The sequence below is a fragment of the Macrosteles quadrilineatus genome, unplaced genomic scaffold, assembly GCF_028750875.1.
Source record: "Macrosteles quadrilineatus isolate MER2022 unplaced genomic scaffold, UCM_ALF_1.0 Scaffold_7__1_contigs__length_78375512, whole genome shotgun sequence".
Taxonomy (NCBI): Eukaryota; Metazoa; Arthropoda; class Insecta; order Hemiptera; family Cicadellidae; genus Macrosteles; species Macrosteles quadrilineatus.
In genome coordinates, this window is record NW_026542600.1 from 71268315 (window position 1) to 71292484 (window position 24170).

Sequence of the window (24170 nt, forward strand, 5' to 3'; positions counted from 1 at the left end):
GTTACAGACTTTAAAACAAGGTTCATTATTGTTTATCATGCCTTGTTTGTCTCTAACTCTAATATGTAATACAAAATAGTTTCCAAACCCAGACGGTCATGTAAATTGTTATTTAAAGAATTAAAAGTATCAACTCTACCTTCAATGTATATTCTTCAAACTTTGATGTTTATAAAAAGAAGCCAAAATATTTTCATGAATGACAATTTTAACTATAGCTACCTAACCAGAAATTAGAATAATTTTCAACTGCCCATCCACAGATTGACACTTTTTGAAACCTTGTCCCAATACATTAGTAAACAATTTTATAATAAATTGCCAGTTCATATTAAATATAATTCAACAGAGTTGTTAAAAAAAATGTCTAAGTTCCGTATATAGATAAAACTTATAGTGTAAAAGATTTCCTAAACTATCACTGTAGACCTATTTGAAATTCTTTTGTAAACATTTATTTATCTAGTTTTAAGTTGTTTTGTAATTGAGTTTGACAATTTCACATGTTTACCCAGCTGTGCTGGTTCAATTGTAAACGTTTATGTAAAAATAAATCATTGACTTGACTTGACATAAATACCTTGGCTGTATCAAGAATCTCAATGGCAGCCTCATTTTCCAAAATATTTCCTTTAGTGTACGATAATGTATCCAAGATCTTACTCTCGACTTGTTGTAACTTAGTTTTGTTTTTAGAACTAGAAATCATCATTGCCTGTTTCTTTTCTTGAAGATCAGGCCTACAAGCAAAAGAGAAATAAAACAATTATTTTTATCGATAATCAATAAATAACTTCTTGATCAGCATTGTACGTGTTATTAAATTTACGGAAAGTAAATGAAAGATACGACTTATAACACTTAAAAATTATAAGATGAATCTTTTATTTACTTTCCGTATCGATAATCTTACAAAAAACAGAAGTTATTGGAAGAAGTATAGAAAACCTTCTCACAACACTAAATCAAATGTGGGTACTACATTTGCATCTAAAATTCAACACATTCAGGTCAAAATACGAGTTTCAAATATCAAATTTATTTGTATAAAAATGCAGGTTTTAGCACACAAAATAGTACAGTACACAGCACATTTCATAGCCTACATAATAACATTTAAATCAATATAGCCATTAACAAGCCCATCTACACTACCCAGTGCATTTTGTGTAGATATGCGACTCTTCTGAATTAATGTGCAGTCAATTTGGAGGAGGATCTGTTTAAAAAATGTTCAGTAAGTTCAAGGATTATCTGAACGTACTGTGTCTAATTCATTCATACATTTTATATTTTTTACTAACATCAATATGACTCTGGTTGTTTCTTACCAACAAGGCTAGAATCCATTTCACTTATTTTTTGCAAAAAAATTATGGAAACTATAGCAAAATGTGCTGCTAAAGAAGAATGCTGTCTTGGGCATTACAAGTGTGTAGCTTGGGAGGTCTACATTATGCAATTTGCTATATACAAAATATGCTGCTGTAGGAAAACACATGCTTAATTTATATATTCAATATTAGCTAAAAAAAACACTGTTATACAAACTGGAGCTGAAATAAGGCTTTAACCCTAGAGTGGTGTCTTGATTTTTATCACACATTAAGTGTCTGCGGTCTTTAAAGCCGTTTTTGATAACAAAAATTGTTTTGTATAAAACTGTAATCATAAAAGATAAAACTGCGTAAATTATTACTCCTATATATGTTTAAATTTTTATGGGGTTTATCGTAAAATAAAACCCCTCTGAGTTTTGGTAAAATGTTTTTGAAAAAACTAATACATTTATAAAAAGCTGATACGGTAAAGTAAATTAAAAAAGAAAATACTGTTTTTAAATTACTAGCTTTTACTCATATATTATAAAAGTTTATGGACTAGTTGATGAAAAAAAAAACATAAACCATCAGAATTACATATATTTTAACGTTTGACTGAGACTTCAAATAATACCTATTTTATCCATAGAGTATTGGCGACTTTGATTAGCCTACACCTTTGGTGTCTTCGGACTGTGAGACCGTTTTTGTATTTTATAAATATTTTTAGGGGTCTGCGGGTCCCCGATTTTTTCGGGTCGGGTCGGGCCAGCGGAAGGCCCGAGAGACCGGGTCGGGTCAGAGATTTGTTCGGGCCAAGATCGGGTCGGGCCAAAAAAAATTATTATTTTCAAAGTTATGATAAGTAATTTTCAAAGAAACACTCTTATATATATTATTGCAGAGGAATTAAAATGTTAAAATTAGAATTAAATATTAAGTTTGCTCACGTTTAAGAACAAAGACACAACAGAGCAATTGCCTTACTGTCACTAGCCAGAGCCAGTCGTGAGTCGTCTACTGACAAAACAAAAGCCGTGACTCAACAGTGCAAAGAAAACGAAGTCAAAAGAAAGACTATTTATCCAGAGGTCCCATTTTAATTATTTATTGTTTATTCCATACCTAGTTTAAAATATATTTTAGTATTTTATTTACATAATAAATTATAAACAAAAGAAATATCTGATATAGTGTACAGATCTGTATCTTGTTCTTTTATTTTCCTATTGTCCTTTTTGTCATTCAGTAACAAAACAAAACAACACTTCTGATCGTCTGGTTAGGCAATGGTCACTATTTCATTTTTTTTTTTAAGTATCAAGTATCAGCAAGTCTACAAAGAGGTTAGGCCTAAATATTTTATAATTTTATTTTATGAAAGTTTTCATCAGTAAAATTATTTTTTTCTTAGGTTAGATAGTTTCAAAAAAGATATTTCTAAGATCCAATACAATATTTACAAGACACAAACTACCATGAATTAATTTCTTTATAAATTATCTGTAACAGTTTTATATTTTTGAATAAAGAAAATATATCTTTTTGTCTCTACTTCCTTGTTTCGTTACTTGCATTTTGTCAGCAATTGGAACAACCAGGTGGTGTAATAGGGGCGGGGGAGGGGGAGGGTCTATGACCTTGAGTGTCCCTGGGCCTGGCTCGGGTTGTGTAAGAGGGGTGGGGGAGGGTCTGTAACCTTGAGTGTCCCCGGGCCCGGCTGTGAGAGTGATTCATGGTTTTTTGTTTACATTCTACTACCCTTCCTTCCGAGAAAAAGACCCTACGGTTTCAAAAACATTGACTTACAGTATAAAAACATTGAGTTGTGTTGCTAATTAGGGCACTATAATGTCTCTGCTGTCTGCTTATGTTGCCAAATTAGCATTTAACTTTCTTTTCTCTTGATTTAATATAATTTTCTATATATTAAGAGTTCTTTTTTGGGTACCTAATAATTGTGATATTGTTTGACTTGAGTTTATGGATTTTTAATTCTTTTCATTTATTAGCTAAAATCAGTTGTTTTAGGATCTCTTGCAATACCTATAACTGTGCCTATAACTGTGTATCTATAACTGACACGACCTATGACACGATATGCAATTTTTACAGTCTTTACTATAACTATACCATAAACAATGTATGTGTGCTATTTTTACTGTTTTAGAGTTTTATAGTAAATTAGTTTACACAATATCTTTTCTTCAATGAGTTCTCCACTTGTCATGTTGCTTAGTCTATTACTATTTTAGGCCCTATAAAAAATAATTCCTATGTAAAGCTGTAGGCCTACTAATGCCAATAATAGATAATTCTTTATTTATGATGATGTAACTAATAATGCTATCGTAAGTGTGAGGTTTTTGTACTTAGGAGGTTAGGAGGCAGGGAATGAATGATTCATATTGCATGGTGGAAACATAGAATTTGTATTTTCTTCTTGCTTGCAGCCTTGAAGCCAGTCCACAGGCCCTAAACTTGTGATAAGGTTAATTGATTTGTTTATGATCCTTTTATATTAAGTTCCATTACAAACTTGTTGTAATATAGCTCTGCTGTTTAGATATTTCAACAGTTATGAAAATGGGAAAGAATGGCTTGATAAAAAAAATTATTTTCTTCTTTCTTGCAGTTGAGGCAACTTCTAAGCTGTAAATAAGTTATGAACATGAAATAATATACATAAATACATTTTTTCCCATATGTTATTTTCAAGTAATATTAAAAACACAGATAGGAGTTAAAAAAATTTAAAAAATCCGGTAATTAATAATTTTTGGCCCGACCCGATTTTGGCCCGAAACCCGAGGACCAAAATTATCGGCCCGACCCGACCCGTCCCGAACCAAAAAAGTCTGACCCGCAGACCCCTAAATATTTTATGTATAAAACTATGGAAATATAAACTATGTCAAATTATTACAATTATATAATTAATTTTAAATAATATACAAGTATTACATTATAGTATTGTACATAGTATTACATTATATGTAGTACTATTATTCATTTTAGGTGGCTTCAGTCTGTTGGACCAATCACACCCTAGGTGTCTTCGGTGTAGGGGACCAAATTACACAATTGCAGACAAATCTGTAATCTCAAAATTACGCCCTCGCGTCTGGTGGTAGACTGAGTCGAGGTAGAAAGGTAGCAGGAGACACAACTCCTACACCCTAGCGGAAGGAGCAGGAACTTGAAAATGTTACGTCATCGGACTCACAGACCGAAGACACCAGTCTAAGGTTAATAGGACATTTAAACCTGTAACCTTCTTTTTTGGTACAGGATTTAAGGCACTTACAGAGGCCAAATTAACCTGAGAAACCCCTGCCTCTTAGGTGGAACTATCCCGTGGTTACTGCAATATCATACAAATTTCTCACAACCATGGAAACATCATCTTCGTTACCTACAAGCGTGGTAAATTATAATTTTTTTTTTTTTAATTCCATTTTTGTCCTGAAAAAGTTGTTTTTGTAAAAAACGCTGCAGTCCCATTCTATTAGCGGTCCTATGCGGTTCCTAGGCTGCAGCCTAGTCAGCCTGGAAGTAAATCAAACATTTTTGATTGCTATTCTAATAGGTGTCCACTACCCAATCACATATACGATATAAAAAAAAACCAATAGAATATGTTTTGAGTTAAAGCTTAAAAAGGGTTTTCCTCAGTTCAGACGGGTCACACAAGAAGAAGTGCAAAAAGCCATTCAATATCTAAAGATGAAAAAATTCATCCGGAACTGATGAGGTATCTGCTAAACTTCTAAAAAACTGTAAAAATAAAATAGTAATACCCCTGACAGACCTCATAAATAAATCACTCTCACAAGGAAAATTCTCAGATAAATTAAAAATAGCTAAAGTCTACCCAAAATACAAAAATGGACCAACGATAGAAAGAAACAGCTACAGGCCAATCTCCCTAATATCAACGTTTTAAAAAATAATCGAAAACATAGTACTAGCCCAACTCCTACACCATCTTCAAGAACACAACCTTCTCAATAGTCAACAGCATGGATTTATCAAAGGCAGATCGACAGCCACAGCCTTAATACAACTGACGGAACACATACTATACCAACTAGAAGAAGGCAGCACCTCAACAAGCCTCTTCCTAGATTTTAGTAAAGCTTTCGAATGCCTAAACCATGAACTTCTTCTACTCAAGTTGGAAACACAAGGTGTGAGAGGAAGAGCAGCAGAATGGTTTAAAAGCTACATTAGTAACCGGAAACAGCTTGTGGAAATAGCCTAGATAAAGAACAACACAAAGTATAAGGCAAAATCCAAAGCTGTAGACGTGTAAAGAGGAGTACCCCAAGGATCAGTACTTGGCCCAGTCATTTTCCTCCTTCTCACAAATGACCTACCTAGTTGGATTGGGGAAGATGGACACACCACCATGTACGCAGATGACACGGTTCTCACATTTGCGGACAAAACAATGGAAAATCTGGAAGAGAAAACCAATACACAACTCCAGAGAACAAAGCAGTACTGTACCTCCAACGACCTAGTTCAAAAGAAAGCAAAACCGTTCAAATGACTTTCACCACCAAACGCAACAACACAGACATTACAATACCGGGACTACAAACACAAAATACCACAAAATACCTAGGCACCATAAACTCTAAGCTATTATGGAAACCCCACATAGACCAGCTCTGCAAAAAGCTAAGTTCAAGTCTCTACGTTATGCGTAGGATCAAGCAAGCTTGCAGCCCAGAAGTAACCAAAGTTGCATATAAAACTCCAACTCTCACTCCCAAAAAAACTCTCTCAAAACTCTCTCTCTTTGCTCTATTTGAGTCCCACCTCAGATATGGCATTGCGACTTGGGGTGGAACATCAAAAGAGAACCTGGAAAGAGTACTCCTAAAGCAAAAAAGAGCAATTAGATGCCTTGCCGACCTAAACTACAGAGACAGTTGCCGAGAAGCCCTCAAGAACCTTAAAATTCTCACATCAATTTCACTCTACATAAGATAAGTCATTATCCACACCACTAAAACAGCCCAGCCAAGACACAGAGACATATGCCAGCACAACACACGACATGCCGCCAATGTTTCCCTCCCACAACACCATCTGAGTCTGTACAAGCAGAATCCATCCTACAAAGGTGCTCTGTACTTTAACAACCTACCAGAGCACCTTAAGAGAGAACACCCAATCTGTTCAAGAAGCACGTTCTACTCTGAGGATGAATTCTTAAACAATAAGCTACCATGAAAAAAAATGCTAATTGTAAATGCAAATGACTGTAATAGTTTATGTACATACTGTACATTTTATGTACCTGACGCATGAATGTTCACTAGGAATATTTCAATAAAGAGTTTGTCTATTGTCTATTGTATATACAAAAGAAGTTTTCAAATAGTTGGTACACATTTTGTTAAGGTGGTTAAAATCATACTGTACATACCTTTCTTTTGCAATTACGATGTCAAGTAGTTTGTCTTCCAATCCATTAAGAGTTAAAGTAAAGTTAATGACTGAGAAGAAGTTAAACACAGTCGGAGTAAAAGTTGGGTTCTGGAGTCTTGTAGTGATGTATATGCAGGGGAGTTTCTTTCCATCAGGGTCTATAGTACCTGTAAGTAAATCAAGCAAAATAATAACTTAACTAGACCAAGAATCAGGTCAGGAAACAGGTGTTGTATGTACTTGCATGATAGTTTTTATGTGAGTACCGTTAACACCTTCCTGTATGAGTCTTGATTATTTGATTATGCAACATTAATAGCAACAAATATACAGCTTAAGTAAAACACAGATTATACATGTAGTCACAACAGGGTTTAGTATGCACTTTTTTAACTCAACATTTTAACAGTTTTCAACTTTTTTTAAAAAGGTAGCTTTTTTAATCTTTCCGATATTTATTGTGAAAGTGTAAAGTTCCTGTCCAAACCTGTCTGATATTTATTGTGTAGCTTTGTTAAAAGCCTTCTGAAGAAACACATATCATAATTTTTTGAAAAGGTGCTTAGCAAATTTACTTATTTAATTTGGGCTTCAGCTGATTTTGCTGATCTCTTTCTATATACAATGACTACAAAGGCACCAGAAACCAGCTGCTTACAGTGTAAAAAGAAAAAAAAAGTTCGGCACCCTTCCATTCCACATTACGCCGAGTTTGCGGGACTCTACTGTAACACGATGACAGACAAAAATAAACTTGAGAAACAAAATGATAATATACTTCCTAACTGAATCTATTTCCTTCTTCAAAATCAGTTCAGTTTACAAAAGAGTGTACTGCTGATTAACAATCACAGTACACAAAAGAGTGTCTGTGCATATAAATAATCAATCTTTCAAACACTGTAAAACACGTGTCTATAGTCTGGCAGAAGCTCGAAGGACTCCAGCGGATTAGGCGACCCTTCGCCCACGCACGCGCACTCACCAGCGGCTGCTCAATACCTGCCCCATCCCTCGCCCGCCCGGCAGGTGACTCACCACTGGCTTGCGGCCATAACAAATATGAAAATGAAAATTTTTTAAATTTTTTGTTTTAATTGTAATTATTTGAATTGACAATAAAGTTGTGAGTTTAACAAGCTAAAATTCGACTTGATCCCACGACTTTAAGCTTTGAAAACACTATTTTGATTTCTGGGGTATAGGTTTTTGCATAATATTTTAGATTTAAGATCTGGATATTTTTCCTTTAGACTAGACACCTGGTGTGGTAGTGATGCGAGGTATGTGTCTGTGATACATAAAAAAAAACTATTTAATCTAATACAGTAGCGTAAAATTGTGTTCCATCTGTGATTTTATTATATTGACTTGCTATTTACTAGGATATTAGTATTTTCGGATATTTTTATTTTTACTTTAAATATGTTGTCGGGCTTGTATTTTTTTTATTTAAATATGTTTACTGTGGGGCATATTTTTTTACTTTAAATGTTTGCTGGAAGGCTTGTATTTTTTATAGATTTACTGTCAACTTATACGTTTTACCTTAAATATTTTTACTGTCGGGCTTATATTTTTACCTTAAATATGTTTACTGTCGGGCATGTATTTTTTACTTTAAATATATTTACTGTCGGGCTTGTATTTTTTTCTTATTTATTTATGATGTTTAGGCCTATTTAGTTTTTCAATCAGTTATAAATAGGCCCTATACTGTTTCTTTAAAGAATACATTACAAATTGAAAAATAAAAGTTATTAACGTAAATCCTGTTTATTTATTCATACAATGTTGCGCTGTAACCTGGTATTAAATTATTTTATTTATAGTTTTATTAATTAAACATTAGTATGATATTATATTACATTATCTCCCGTTTATTAAGATTTGATATTTTATCGTTTTGTTTGATATTTACCGTTTATGTAGTTTAATTAGGCCCGTTATGCCAAACTGGGTTTCACTTTGTTATTATTATTATTATTAGTTTCAATATCATTTTTAAGAGTGTGTGTCAGTTATTTATAAATTGATATTTTCTACCGTTTTATTTGTATGTCATATTTTGAGGCTAATAGTACGTTTTTATCATATCTTAAAGTTTTTAATTAAAACCAATTTTTTACATTTTTACCCGCTAAGCCAGAAGCCAGACTAAGAATTTAAGTATAGCCTTTAAAAATATCTATCAAACTGGTTCTTACGTTGTACTGAGTATTATAACTTATTACGTATGTATATATTGTACATTTGTATTTTTCTAAGTCCTCTACGTTATTGTGTATCATAGTATTAGAGATTAATAAAAGATTTTTTTAAAGGAACTTGAGTTTATTTTAAAGACCTTTGATTAGTGCGTATCAAAAGCTTACTCATCACAACTAAATATTATGCAACACACTTTTCATACAACCTAGAAATAAAAAATAGTGTTTTTGAAAGCTTGAAGTCGTGGGATCAAGTCGAATTTTAGCTTGATAAACTCACAATTTTATTGTGAAAACAAATAATTGCAAATGAAACGAAAAATATTAAAAAATTACATTGTCATCTTATTTACTGGTGCAATCCAGTGGTGAGTCACCGGCCGCCGGGGGAAGGAGGGGCAGGTACTGGGCCGCCGCTGGTGAGAGTGTGTGTGTGTGTGAGTGAGGGTGGCCTAATCCGCTGGAGTCCTTCGAGCTTCTGCCAGACTATAGGTTAGGTTAAATCCAAACCTTGAACGAAATGGGAAACACTGCACCAGCTGATCGTAGTTGTAATATCCTTAAGTGTTGCCAACTTATTTTCAAGCATATACGTATTATGTGCTTAATAAAAGCACACTATTTTGTATTGTTTGAGTGGAATACTGGAGTGCGGCAAAAAAAGTGTGCGGCAAAAGTAAAAAGAGTGCGGTAAAAGTAAGTAAATGCAGCAATTAGAAACTTCCTGTGCTATAATCAGTGCAAGGAAGGCCCCTTTGTCAGGTGACTGTAGGAAAACAATTTTATTACTGGCCAGATGTTTTCGTTTCTTTAAATCATAGTTTTTGGTGCTGTAATCTGTTAACAAAAAAAAATTTGATATAAAATTATATAACCTGAATGTCCCATCACATCAATAATAACGACACTTACGTCTAACAAAAAGTGGACTTAATAAAATGGCATTTAGATCTTCTTCTACATTTTCAAGCAACACAGGGTTTCCAACAGCCATGCACGTTTCGACAGTTTTCATATAATCCTCATCCGACAGTCTTATTACTTGAAGTTTGTTGGATTTTTCCTTAGCTTTAATCCACCGATTAGCATGCCCTTGGGGATCAATAAGAAGAGGACATCTGTAAACAAAACCAAAATTGATTTTATTTGACAAATTTTAGATTTCTATGTTTGTCCACATAGAGAGAAAGATGGAGTTAAATATGATATTACTTTTTGTTTGAAGCTAAAACAGTTTCTAATGCAACAGCCTCTAGAATATATTGTCATGATAATGAAATTGTAGGTCTATTTTACAAATGTATGAGAAAATAAAAAAAAAATAGAATCTTTCTAGATACTCTACGAATGATTTTGTTTAAGACTCATTAACCCGCAAGAGCTTGCATACATGTCTAAATGACCAGATTTGTACTTTTTTGTGTAATAGTTTATTTCACAGATAGTTTTTACGACCAACGACCGACGATCGAGAGCTGCAAAACCATTTTTGGTCCGTGGTACGAACACTATTTTTCACCACACTACGACTATTCACAATAATAATTAATGCACACTGATAGTCAACGCAACTTTAAGGTTATGTGAAGAAGTCATTTCAGGAATCAGCAAAAATAATAAAAAAACTGTTGCTAAGCAACGGCGAAAACAAAACAATTCTATTGCAATGCTATGGATACTGTTTGTGTATTTAATATGCAAGCGGACAGCTGATTTTGCGGCCCCGGGATGTAAAAACCTGCTCGGTCCCCAAATTACGGTGACAGCTGGCATGGCCAGCAAAACATAACTTTCAGCCACCAATTAACATATGTAATACAGCCAAAAACATCATAGTGTGGTGAAAAATTTATATTTATTGATTGTCAGTATTGTCAGCCTTTACTGTACATAACACACCACATTCCAGGAACACAGTGAGATACTTTTTGCCATCTTTCATCTCCTCATTGTAGTCTAATGACAGTTTTGTTCCTCCCTTTGCGTCTCCTCGTGTTTTAGAGGTAACGATCGATAGAGCATTGTGTGTCTCCTCGTGGTTTGTTAATTATCCTTATTTTTCTTTTAATTGTTAATTTGCTAAAGTTTTAATTCATTAGTATTGCCATTAAATTATGTACCTAGCCTCAGAGAAGTATTTACGTACCTCTCAGTGGCTAGAGCTGGAATCTAACAAACAAAGTAGGATTGATAGTCCATTGTCGAGTGTTGAAAGAGATGAGGATGTTGAATGTTTAGTGAGACTTGCAGGATATTCAAGGCATCTTTTAATGAACCATTTGCTGAGAGAGGCCAAAATATCAATGAGAAAGATGAGTCTTTAAACTTTAAAGGGATTTTATCTTTACAAGTCAGTGATAACTTATAATGATTTATTACTGAACTACTTTAGTGAACTATGTTTTTTATAGTTTACTATACAGTTAGTTTAGTATGCTTTTATCATTTATAGATACATAAAAAACCTTTGAGGCCTTATCGATTTATATGAGAAACATTTTACAAAAAAAACCATTCAAGGTGTATGATTTTATTATAACTAACTATCCATTTTAATATTTTATCATCTTAAGCATATTCAGAAGGTTGTAAATTAAGTATTTTACACTATTTTTACGATTTTGAGGAATTAAAATATATTGTTAACCGAAAAATGGCTTTTTAATTGTACCCAGTCGGAAAGACCATATGCCTTTCCTCAGATTTTCAATTCAGTGCAGCCTCTGCCGGGTTAAGCCAGTGAAAATTGATTACACTGTCTGTAGAACTTAGGGTACTTTTCATAAACTAACTCATAAATAATGCAGCGTATAATAATAAAATAGGAGGATTATTTAGTTACAAAGACATACCTCACTGTGTTTTCCAGTATAACAGCATTTTCAATTGAGAATTCATCTCTTGGAAGTCCAAATATGTTCCAATTTTGTATATTTATATCAAACCCTAGAACTTTGACGAAAGAGAAAGTCTCTGACTTTGGAATTTCTAAATCACAGCAGATCTTGCACCAATCATGCAACAAGCTTTGCCTGGGAAAAATAAAAATCAATAAATGTCTATAGACATACCAGAAACAAAAGAACCCTGGGCCATTTCGAGCCGTGCATGTTTGAATGGCACACGGCACCTACCGACGCGAACCACGTGATCTTTTTGTTTCTGCGCAGGTTGTTTTGTTATTGGGATGTCTATAACTGTTTATTTTTTAACACTATAACTATAAAAAATGTGGTACAGTTGAGTAACCAATGTTAACCAATAGGGAATTGCTTGGGCTAATATTCGGGGTTGTTTAAACAAAAGAATAACATAAATAAAGTGAAAACTGTGTCAAAATGTGTTATAATAAACAGTGTAAATGTGTAAATAACATTCATTCATTTTGTTGAACCCTAACTAAACTGACTCTAACTACTATTTTGTCATCTAAACATTTAAATATGTATTAACATGGCCTTGTTGTTCTAAAATTAAAAAAAAACTTTTCTTTACAGGTAAGTGCCCAAAAATCTAATTAAAACATTATATATAATTTAATACAATGTTTTTATCACAATTTTATTAATCTAACATGTTAATTCATTCTCTATGATTCTCAAAACTATATTTAAGTATATCATTGTAATCTGTGTGCATTTCATGTTATAGTTTATCTATAGAAAAACAAGTGAAACAAAAAACTGATTGGAGAAAAAAGCACTGTGCAATAGCATAATTGATGATAGTTGCTGCAGACAAGCCAATTAAGGTTTTTGAATCTAAATTGAATAAGATTGTAAATTTGTATTTTTGAAATAAAAAACAAATAAATAACTTAAATAAATAGTCAGAGTAAAGAACACAAATTTGATAAACATTAAAAGTTTAAAGTAGACGAATTAAAAAATATGGACATTGAAAATCTTACCTGAACTGAAATGTTAGAGGTGCAAGATAAGCAATAACTCCACAAGATAATAAAATGTCACCAGCCAAATTGTCAAAACATGTTTGTAGAGAGTTAGCAGTTTCCATCCAGCGACCTTTCTCACCCCCTAAACCACCTATAACAAACACGGAGAGAAAAGTTATAAAATAAGAAATATATTATATTTGTCAAGAAATATATTTGTCACTCACAAATAAAAGTAAGTAGGTAGTAGAAGTACAAGTGAAGTGCTGACTCTTCACTACTTTCACAACTAAAATTGACATTTTATGATTTTTTTTTTACTTTCCCTTTGCTTTTGGATTTGGACCATGTGTCCACTCATAGACCCGACTGGATTAAAACTCAAATTTCATAGATGAATTTTTATCGAAGTTATGGCTTGGCTCCAATTAAAGGGAGGGTGAAAGATGGAGAAGAGGTGTCCTGGCTGTCAATAAGATTTAGTTCTGGAACTTTATTTTCTTGATCAAACAATTGTTAAAACGATTAGTAGCCTAATTTTATCCCCAAAAAATTTGACCTGAAACAATATTTCTAAAGGATGTATCCTTTATCCTCCTTATGTATACAGTTTTGAATAAATAGGGATTATACAACATTAGTATGATTATTGATTGGATGGATTTTAAATAACTTATTTTTGGTAATTTTTTTAAATAAATAATCAGGTGAAAATATTTGGAACTACAAGAATTGAACAAATGTACCAAATTTAAGAGTATATGAAGTGCATATATTGATACTTATTAAAACCAGATTAAAATTTGTTTAGTATACCTATTAATTTTTGAGCCTTCCACAGTTTGTTTTCACACATTCCTACTTCATCTTCCAATACCTTCTTCCGCTGCTGAGCTGCATCGAGTTTAGCATTCAGATCCATAAGCTTTTCCTCGAGCATTCTCACTTGGGCTCTTTTCTCTTCCAAAATAGCCATTGTGGCTGCAAATTCTCGCTCAGCAATCTCTAGTTTTGCTTTTTTAGGAGCTACTTCCTATGGGAAAAACACGTGAACAATTAAGATTGGTACTTGGTAAATTAATTTATTTTCTTGTAAGAACTTTGGTGAAGAATTTGAGAAGCAAAATTTCGTAGACACTAGCGATCATTATCACCGGACATGAACTAGTCACAAAAACAAGCTTCAAAATTTACAATGGGATGAGAACTCTACTAGTGTTGGTTAGGCTATGCTACAATGTGATGATAAGACGTCTAATACTCTACTTGTGTTGGTTTTTCTATGGTCAGATTAATATTTCATTTGTTTAAAGACGACCTCAACTTTTTTTAACATTCAACAAACAAATAGTATATTTTTACTTGATCCTGCAGGTTGTTGTAAGCTAAAAGATTGGTTTAGTAACTAACTTTCCTTTTACGGAGTGAGGGTGGTAACAGTGTCTCGACAATAACATTGGCACGTGCATGCACCCCTAATCACTCGTTCACACTGAGCAGAAGCGTCAGCGCTGTGGCAACTGGCAATGGCTACTCGATGAGTGTGTACAAGTCGGCAACATCCCTATAGCCTTCCAATTTTGTAACAAAATTGATGCGTAATGTTGAAAATAGTTTAACTATACCAACAGTTATTTGTTCCGATGAACTTCTAAATCAGAAGTTTTTTCTCTACTATTCTGTTTTTTTTTGTCAATTCAAAAGATTTGTTAAGGCTATTTATTTTTTTAACAATTTTTTCCCCTCCAGCCGTGCGCCAAATTCAGCCAACTGAGTTTACTTTACTTCAAATGAGGCATAGGACTCGCAGAACTTACTAAACCTATTACAATTTTATCTCAAATTTAACTGAACACAGATTACCTTAGCAACAGCGTCATACATGTCCATGGCAATAACCCACTTGCACAGGCCTTCAGCAGCACTCGAAGCCTTGGCAACAATGAGTGGCTTGAAGTCTTTGTTAGGCAAGTACTGCTTGCGAATCATAGCCATGATAGGAGGGGATATGTTGTCTTTGTCATAGTCTTTCAGTTGCTGTAGGAAAGCCATATCTCCCAACAGTCTCTTGCTTGGGCCCCAATAGTCCAGGATCTGAATGACAACGTTACAAGACAATTGACAAATAGTTGACAATTTATACATGAAAATAAATAATTAATAAAATTAGAGGACTAGGAGTTATTTAGAAAGACTTTATAACTGATGACCACAACTTTGCAGACCAGTATTAATTTGATGATCAGTTTAACTAACTAGACTGTCAGCCAAAAGAATAATGAACTTTGAATTAAGAAGAGCCTGAGGCAACTAATTTAACTTAATAATATCATATCATCCACCAATACAGAAAACACAGGCAACATATCGCAAATAGATAATAATTAATAAATACCCCTTTCGCAGCAAACCTGCTGACTAAGCAATTTTCCATTTGCTTGATCGGATCTCCACTGAAATATTCCCTTAGTTAGTTAGATTTATTCTCCATTTAATAACATTAGGTTCTGGGTGAGTACTTAAGTTTGCTACTACAAGGAATGTCATAAAGTGATAAAGTGTGTTTTCTATTTTCGATTCTATAAAAATCAAAGTTCTCCAAAAGAGCTAAAGGATAACTGCATATTAATCCTTTGTTGCTGTTTTGGCAACTAGTTTTGGTTCTTCTGAACCATCATCAGGTCTCAAGGTGTCAGGTGATGACTTCATTTGAAGGTCGTAAATTTTGTGTCTCGTTTGCGTCTCCTATATGTTTTATTTATTGAACTCTGTTAAAGGCCTTCAAATGAAACCTGACACCTTGAGGCTTGATGATGGTTCAGAAGAAGCAAAACTAGTTACCAAAACAGCAACAAAGGATTACTATATGCAGGTATGAAAACTAATGTATAAACTTTAATGTAATCAGTTGTGATTAAATTTCTTTTGCGGAAAAAGTAATGATTGCATATCACTGATAACTAGACCAACCTTTCTACCAGGAGTGTTAGGGTCAGGGATTTTCTCAGGTTTGATGTCCTTCATCACACAAACTGCAGCCATGACAAGCTTGACGGTATCTGGAGGATTCTTCATAGACTTGACTAAAGTGATGTCCGTTGGCTTGAGTGTGTTGAGGGCAGCAACAGCCTCTGTTGAAGAAATCAAAGTCAAACTTTCCTACGGAAGGTGTTCCTCAAAAATAAAAAGAGTTTGTTTGGTTGAGAAAATTATTTAATTGATTCTAAAAGACTAAGAAAATTTTAAAACCTTTGAACACTTGTAAGAAAATAAAAAGTCAAAATGAAAATGAGGTTTTTAGCTGAAGATCTTCAAATATTTTGTTGAATTTGATATATTATCATTGCAATGGCGTCATAATATCCATAAAAAAATTGCAGAGGCCTTCAGCTGCACTCGAGGCCTCATTGTACATAACAACAGTGAAATATGATATTCACTTTAACCCTTTATCATACTGAATGAGAATGAATTAGGCTGACATTTATGAAAAATGTATCAAATAAAAGCAAGCGATTAAGCATCACTGGCCTAACAAGCATGTGGTTAAATTTAATTGTACGTGACCCTCTGATTGGAGATTTTTCTTTGCAAGGCTTTCACATTCACTCTATCTGACTCCATGTGATTTTTATCTTTTTGGCTCATAAAGTATTGTGTAAATTTTATTCTTTTACTTTTCATTCTGAATTAGTTAGATGGATGCAACTACTTTAAAAAACACTCCAGACACATTGACTATCAAGTTGGAAAACTCACTTATTGTACTGTATTGATATTTGATCTGTGACAAATTGAGCTCACATACCACAAGCTATTCTTTGAAACTGTTTGAGATCATAGGCGGATCTAGGCCCTGACTTTCAAATCCTGACTTTTCAAGACCGATTTGAAATTCAATACTAATTTCCGGCTTTCCCGTTTTTCCCGACTAATAGACACCCTATAAAAATAATAAATTTTGTTTACAAAAATCAAATTTTGAGGTTCCTATTAGTTTTTTTAAAATTAATTTCTCTAACTTAACCAAAAAGAATGTGAATCCTTGTATCTGGGAGGGCTATGCCCCCCCAAGCCCCCCCTTTAGCCGCCACTGTTTGAGATGCTTTATGATCTCAACCTCTTTGAATCATCAAACTGGATGGATACAACCATTGCAATTCAGATACACTAATGACAGGGATGTGGCAGAGGGTGCATTATTTAGGTGAGTCGATGGTTCATTTGATAAAACAACAGGATATGAATCCATGAGAGCGATACCATGGGTTTGCGTCCTAGTGCCAGCCACAAAATTGTATCAGTACAGCAAACAATTGTACTGTACCAGCTCCCCCTTGCTTTGCTAGATACATTCCAGGCACAGGCTTGCAACCTATGTGGACAGGCAATTGAAAAGTTAAAAGAAAACAGATAATTGTGTGGCTGTTAATGGAGCTTACATTGAGTACCAACAAGCTAAAGATAAGATAAGATCAAGTGAGTCGTCAATTTTAATTTATGTACCAGTTATAACTGTAAGACCAATGTAAGAATTACAATAGAGCACTAAACTTTGATATTCATCTTAGATAAAATTTACCCTCTAAAATGGGGATGGCCAAAGCCAAGTCAGCCTCACACTCTATCTTAAGATTGTTGGCTGCAGCAGCTTGTATCTTAGCCACTTTCTCGTCCTCCCTGACAAGACCCGAGGCCTGCTCAATGATCACAGTCTCTCGCTCAATCACTTCCATCATCTTCTCTGTCTCCGCCGCAGCCACTTGCAACTGTGGCTGAAGTGCTTCCAACTCTTTCTGCATTACTGATACCTATCATATAGAAATGCTGGCATTAAAGCTGGTACAGTACACACCTGATTATCCACCCCTCAGGTTATCTGAGGTCGTTCCATGCCTAAGTATATTTATATTTTAATTTTCAGTCTGAAAAAAAATATTTTATCATAGTATGTTTCTGTTTGAAGAAGAGTGAAAAGAGCTAGTAATTGTGATTTATTTGAACAAATACTTGAAATAACCATTAGCTATTATTTCAAAGCAAGAATGATCCGCAATAACGTAGCCAATGAAAATTACACAGTACTAGGTTGGCCACCAACCAATGGCCAGCTGGACGAGCAGAACGTAAACAAAGCAGTGGCAGTCTTTGTCATTTCTATGTTTTTAAGTCATAGGTTGGGTCAATCTAAGTCAAAACACAGTTTCATGATATTTAAACTAGAAAGATCCATCTTATTTATTTGTTTCAAATACTTTAGTACATTGGTTTAGCATAATTTTAAAAATTCTGTTTTAAATGTTTTCAAGAATAAAGAGAATATTTTAACAAATTCTCCTGTGCATGCTACAAAAGATCTATGTAAGTTGTTTAGCAGAGGTGTGCTAGCTGCTCTATTATCGTATAACATAATAATCAACATAGATACAGTCAAAATCGGAAAACAAGTCTGCGATGATTTGAGGATCGAAAAATCCTTGCTTCTGCCGTGATTGCAGAGGTCAATGTTAACATTTTCAATTTTCAATGTTAACAGAGAGAGGATGATGATAACTTCATGACTGAGAGAGGTGTTCAGGATTTTGCCGTGATCACTGCTTCTGCCTTCATCAATAACAATTCTTATTACTATAGTTTTAGGTTTTAAAAAGCAATCTCGATGATCCACGATTCAGATAGCTGGAATTAAAATAGTTGGAGTTCTACTGTATACAGTATAAGTAAATATGTGTTACTTGTTTGGACGCAAATTCCAGTTTTTCAAGCCCAGTAATAAACTGAGCTTTAGAATGTACAATCTCCTCTTGTTTTTGTGTGATCAAATGTCTGTACTTCTTCACCATCATGAGGTATGAAGCTGATGTGACGTAACATTTACGACCAGTCACAGAGTAAAACTTCTCTGACGTTTCCCTGCAAAAGAATTGACTAGCTTAGATTATTAGAAATAATATGGAAAATATTAGGTATGGACGTTGTTTTAAATGGGGAAATAGAGAAGGCTAGAAGAAGATATACCCTACAGTAAACGCAGCTTCAGTCTTAAACAAGGCCCACAGACTTTATATGAATTCTCTCTTGGGTTTTCATGTCAGCCAGTCTTGTCTTAAGCTGAGAAGACATACTTGAGAGTTGGGTATTTTATTTATTATCATCACGTTAAGACAAAATTGTTTTGATCATAGCCAAGTGTTAATTTGTTTACTTCTCCAACCACCCCACTTAACAAAGCTCCAGGACGCACAACAGCTGTTACATTGACTTAACCAAGCTATACCAAGGAAACAGTTTGAACTTATTAAATCATATTGACTTTTGTATATTAGCTGTGTTTTTTTACTTAACATTTAATTTTCATTCCTTAGTAGACTAATCACTGATTCCAGAGATCTAATCAAATCCATCATATTTTTCCCCTTTTTATAGACTTCACATTTATGACATTGTAAATTTTGCAGTTTTTCTTGTAGACTTACTTTTTCTCTTGTCCCCTTAGTTGTTAGTTCTGAGTTTAGTTGTTTTTCTCTTTGCAGTTTATTTTCCTATGTTTTTATTATTGAAACTCAATTTCTTGTTGGTTTTGTGTAGCTTAGCTATCAATCTAATCTAAATGGGTTGGGCTACTTCAACTTAGGGAACAGATCATAACACATTTGTGTCACATTCCAAACACCTAATAGCGGTAAGCTAAGCTACTTATTTACTTGGGTCAGTGTTGCCAACCCATTTTCATAACAAAAAAAAAAAAAAAAAAAAAAACTCGACAGTTGTTGCATGCTTACTATTTTGTGTTTTAGGTTTAAAATGTGGAGCGTGACAACATGAAATGTGCAGAAATCAGCTATACTTGTGTTATAAACAGTGCGAAAATAGCCACTTCATTAGTAACTTTAAAAACATCTACCTTGCAGTGACATGAATGTACTTGCTAAGTTTCACTGCTGAACCCAATATAGTCTCTTCAATTTCAAGGCCATCCCAGTAATGAAAGGCTATCTTCTCCAAAGCTTCTTCAGGCCAGTCCTAGTTTTTAATTTTTTTTTGCTTATTGATATTATTCAAATAAATATTTAAGATTAAAAGTTCAAACTGAATGCTAAATAGGTGCATACTGCATTTATTATTCTCTCAATTACACACCCAATACACATACAATCCTAGTAGGTAGAGTTGATTCCTATTGTTATTACATGATATTTATTACAGCCTTTACGTAATAAAAAAAAAATACAAATTCTCTTTACTCTTATAAAATAAATAACTGTCAACTTTATCCTAACTATAAATTAAATTTTGTCAAAATGTGCAAAATTGAAGTAAACTGATAGAACCAATATTTCTGTAAAGTTTAAGATACATAACATTAAAAAATCAATATACTTACCAAAGTTACTTTAATGATTGTGTCTTATTTTTAATAGATAAGAAGTCACTCACCTTAAGTTTGTACTCCTTCCCATTGAAGGTCATTGTTTTATAAGGCTAAAAAAGAAAATTTATTTATTGTAGAAATATATTTGTATTTGGTCTCTAGCCCTAAAATAACAAATATTCTGGTTCAAGTTTTTGATTGGAATTAAAATCTTTGTTCAGATTAAATTTACATACTTGGGTGAAGAATCAATTCCAAATATTAATATCAATATCATAAAAAAATACAGAAACAGACTAATTGCATTAGACTGAGCCACAGCACATTCTCCAAACTTCAAGAAAACTGTCACTAGAAAACGGTCACAGCCACAAACAGTTCTGCCCTTCTCATTAAAATATACATTTAAACTTTTTTGTTTGCTTTTGTTTTCTTATGTATTTTGATAAAGTTAATACTGAAAATGAAAATGTATGTTTGTACAAAATAAACATGTTTTAATTCCAATTTGTGTAAAACTTTTGACCCGGTTTCCCTGGTAGTTCACTAGAAAATCTCTAAATGTTATAAAAGTTCTCTGGGTCAAAAGTTTGGAAACCACCGCTGTACAATGATACCAAAAATAAAATCCCTTACCTCCACCCAATCGACTGTGCAATGGTTGAGTAACGAAGGATATAGAGAAAGCCATCGTCGGAAGGAGTAAGATATGGAGCTCAGACTCAGAATTATGTGGAGGTTTTGACGACAGCGAGACACAAAGAAGGCAAAAACAGTCAGAGGGTTTATATCCAGGTTCCGGTTACCTCCCTGGGCGGAAAGACGAACCATCTGGAATGAAAAATGTAATGAGCAAAGAGGAGAAACATGGTAATAGGATCATTTTGAATGACCTTTTGAGGGGTTAGAAAAAAGTAAAACAACCCAATCAGCCTTAAAATCATGAAAACCACTATAAATTGAAACTATTTATTACACTGTATCATCTTAATAGCTTACTTTCCCATGTCAGACATCAAATCATATCAATCAAATCAAATCAAAAGATCTTTATTAATTATCGTAAATACATATTTACGATAATAGTGTCAAACAAGTAGAAACTCAAGCTTAAACGGTGGAAACTCGGGCTTAAAGGGAATTCGCTGCTGCCCTCCCGTGATTAAGGATTCACTTACTACCTACCAACTAATACAATAATTGCCTTAATATATAAACTACCTTCATTGCCTAAGTTCTTGAGCGAGCTATTTAAGATCCCCAACTCACTCAAAAGCTCATGCAATCATGGTAACTTATTTAAAATTCTATAGTTCATGAAACTGGGAAATACAATAAATTAACCTAAATTTGTAGTTTTTATTTATGTTATATTACCATTTGTCCTGTCTTTACAATCTATTTATTTTGAGGATGGTTTGAATGAAGAGTTTTATAATTGGAGTGTAAGACTTACATCATATATACGTTCCAGCTCAGATGATGAGAACATATCTGGGATCTGTCCAGTACTTAAAATCATGTCAAGGTCCTGTAAGAACATTTCGTTGGTAAGCTCGTTCTCAGAGACGAAGAACACAGTTTTTGTATTGTTGCCTCCTGCGTTGATAAGCACTTTCTTCAAGTCATCCCTCCACTCTGAGAAACCTGAAAGAGTTAGATAATGCGTAGATCAAATGTAAAACTTAAATAAGTTAAAGAGGAAAATAAAGTAATGTTTACCCTTTTAAGTCCTTTTTTAGTAGAGTGTTCTAAAATTACCCTAACATAGTTTTTTGTTAAATCTTTCTCGCCTAGTATAGGATTGAGTTCCATATCCTGAAACGTTACCAACACTTTGTTTTTTCCTTATAATAATAATAGAAAATGTCTTGCAAAAAAGATTATAAATAAAAATATTTGTTTTATTATTTCTCTAAACTAGTAAAACTTATCCAAAAAAGTCCATTGAGGACCTAATTATGAATTATGTAATTCTAAGTATTTGTAATACCTATATTTCTTAAATAGGAAGATAAAATAATTTATCAACTTTATTACTTTCCTGGTATTACAATTTTAAAAGTGAACATATGTCAACTAATCTCTAAGACGTATCCAGAAACACGTCGCAATTTTAAAAATTTGAATTTACTAGTCTCTCTATACATGTGTTAGAGTGATATGAGGTAAAGATGTACTCCAGTACTGTTTAATCAAATGAAATAACCGAATTCAAACCCTCCAAAAACATCCCAATTAAACAACTAACATATATAAAAGATTACAACAGACTACAGACTACTAACAACTAACATATATTAAGAAAAATATATCTGCAATAGTACCGAAGGTGACATAAATAGAAAAAAATGTGTGTACCTAGAATTACTTTACTTTTTACAATTAGACAACATTAGACCAAAGAAATAGTGGATGTTTCTCAACTCCAAGCTGCTTGTAATCCTTATATAAATAATACGTGAAGGCGATTTCTACGAAACACTACTCCTCCCTTAATAATGGACAGATTTTTACAAACGATGAGTCAAAACTAAGTATTTTTTGTGTAGACACCAATTCCTGTAAAAAAGTCCTCGGGCTTTGCCCCACAGGCCTTCAAAATCCCAATGTTTTTCTTATGAAGAAAAGATATGTTTACTTAAACAGATAAATAATTTGTATTAATTGCATACTAAAACAGCTGTTCATAGTAATCACATGATACACACAAGAGCGTTCGTTTTCAGTTTTCGATAACTGGAATGGAGAGATTGATTACATTATCTTTGAGTTGACTCTTTTAAGTCATCGGATATTACAACTGTTATTTGTTTTTAAATAACATCTGTAATTTGCAATTGCTCGAATTCGAGCAACAGGTGCACTAGTTTAATAGAATAGTTTACCATAGTTGTGCACAACAGAAGGCTGGTGAAAGTCAGCCTTACAGAGGAGTGCAGCAAGCTGAGTGATAGTCTGGCGTCCAGACCCTCTCATACCCAGCATCAGACACGAGCCTCCACTGATAGACAACACTCGGCACAAACGTGACAAGTGCTCTAGAGCAAACCTAGATCAAGATAGAATATATAAATCTGCAAGTAAACAAATTTAGCAAATTTGGTCACTCTTGAAAGTCCATTTGTTAACATTTCTAAGAATTTTCTTGCAGAGAAAAATCTGGAAAAATAGGTGTTAAGATGGAAGGTCTTTGGGAGTCATTTATTTGGTAAAAGAATATATCAACAACAAGTTTTACTATTCCTTTGTTGGTTTTAGCGAATTTCCCTATAGGGAAGTAGCTATTACCGTAGGTGGCACGGTAAGACCTAGACCCAGGACCGATTTACTTTTTCATTTTGATGTCCCCAGAGGCCAAAAACACCATTCGTTCAAATTTTTATATATGTTTATATATATATATATATATATATATATATATATATATACGTCCGTGAACGCGATAACTTGAGTAATTTTTGTCCGATTTTGATGAAATTTGGTTTAAAGGTGTAAAGCGGGATAAACTTGAATGAGTTCGCGAACCAGCACGATCGGACCATGGGAACGGGGCTTTACGGGGGGTTTTATGGGGTAGAAATTGGTTTTTCTCACTTTTGACCCTCAAAACACAAAATTTCCCGATTTCTCTTTAGACCTTTTTAAAGAGCTTAAAAAAACAAATAATTTAGTATATAAAAGTATTTTTGTTCAATTATTAGTAACGGAGAAAATTAAAAAAATTGTAAATTTAAAATTCCCATGTTATTCTTATGGAGAATATTGTCAAATGTTGTAGTTTGCTTGTTTATGGATATATTTTGATCAAACTTGGCAAATTTATTTATTTTGTACTAAGCTATCAATATTTTACTCAAAAACACTCTTTATTAGTTTCCTTGTAGCAGCAAACCTAGTTACTCGTTAAACCTAATGTTATTAAAATA

General features: G+C 33.5%; 1 protein-coding gene across 1 annotated transcript in view; it reads right to left on the minus strand.

Moving 5' to 3' along the window:
• LOC128999075 (dynein axonemal heavy chain 3-like) overlaps nucleotides 1-24170 on the minus strand; it is a 96278-nt gene that overhangs the window by 14547 nt on the left and 57561 nt on the right. The window contains exons 35-49 of the mRNA XM_054425432.1: nucleotides 23130-23293; nucleotides 21698-21888; nucleotides 20878-21072; nucleotides 20307-20351; nucleotides 19774-19892; nucleotides 18605-18782; nucleotides 17452-17680; nucleotides 15840-16000; nucleotides 14733-14963; nucleotides 13686-13902; nucleotides 12885-13020; nucleotides 11827-12006; nucleotides 9887-10092; nucleotides 6763-6931; nucleotides 581-740 (exon numbers count right to left, since the gene is read on the minus strand). Of these exons, the coding sequence (XP_054281407.1) occupies nucleotides 581-740; nucleotides 6763-6931; nucleotides 9887-10092; nucleotides 11827-12006; nucleotides 12885-13020; nucleotides 13686-13902; nucleotides 14733-14963; nucleotides 15840-16000; nucleotides 17452-17680; nucleotides 18605-18782; nucleotides 19774-19892; nucleotides 20307-20351; nucleotides 20878-21072; nucleotides 21698-21888; nucleotides 23130-23293 (2581 nt within the window). The remainder of the gene's footprint in view (nucleotides 1-580; nucleotides 741-6762; nucleotides 6932-9886; nucleotides 10093-11826; nucleotides 12007-12884; nucleotides 13021-13685; nucleotides 13903-14732; nucleotides 14964-15839; nucleotides 16001-17451; nucleotides 17681-18604; nucleotides 18783-19773; nucleotides 19893-20306; nucleotides 20352-20877; nucleotides 21073-21697; nucleotides 21889-23129; nucleotides 23294-24170) is intronic.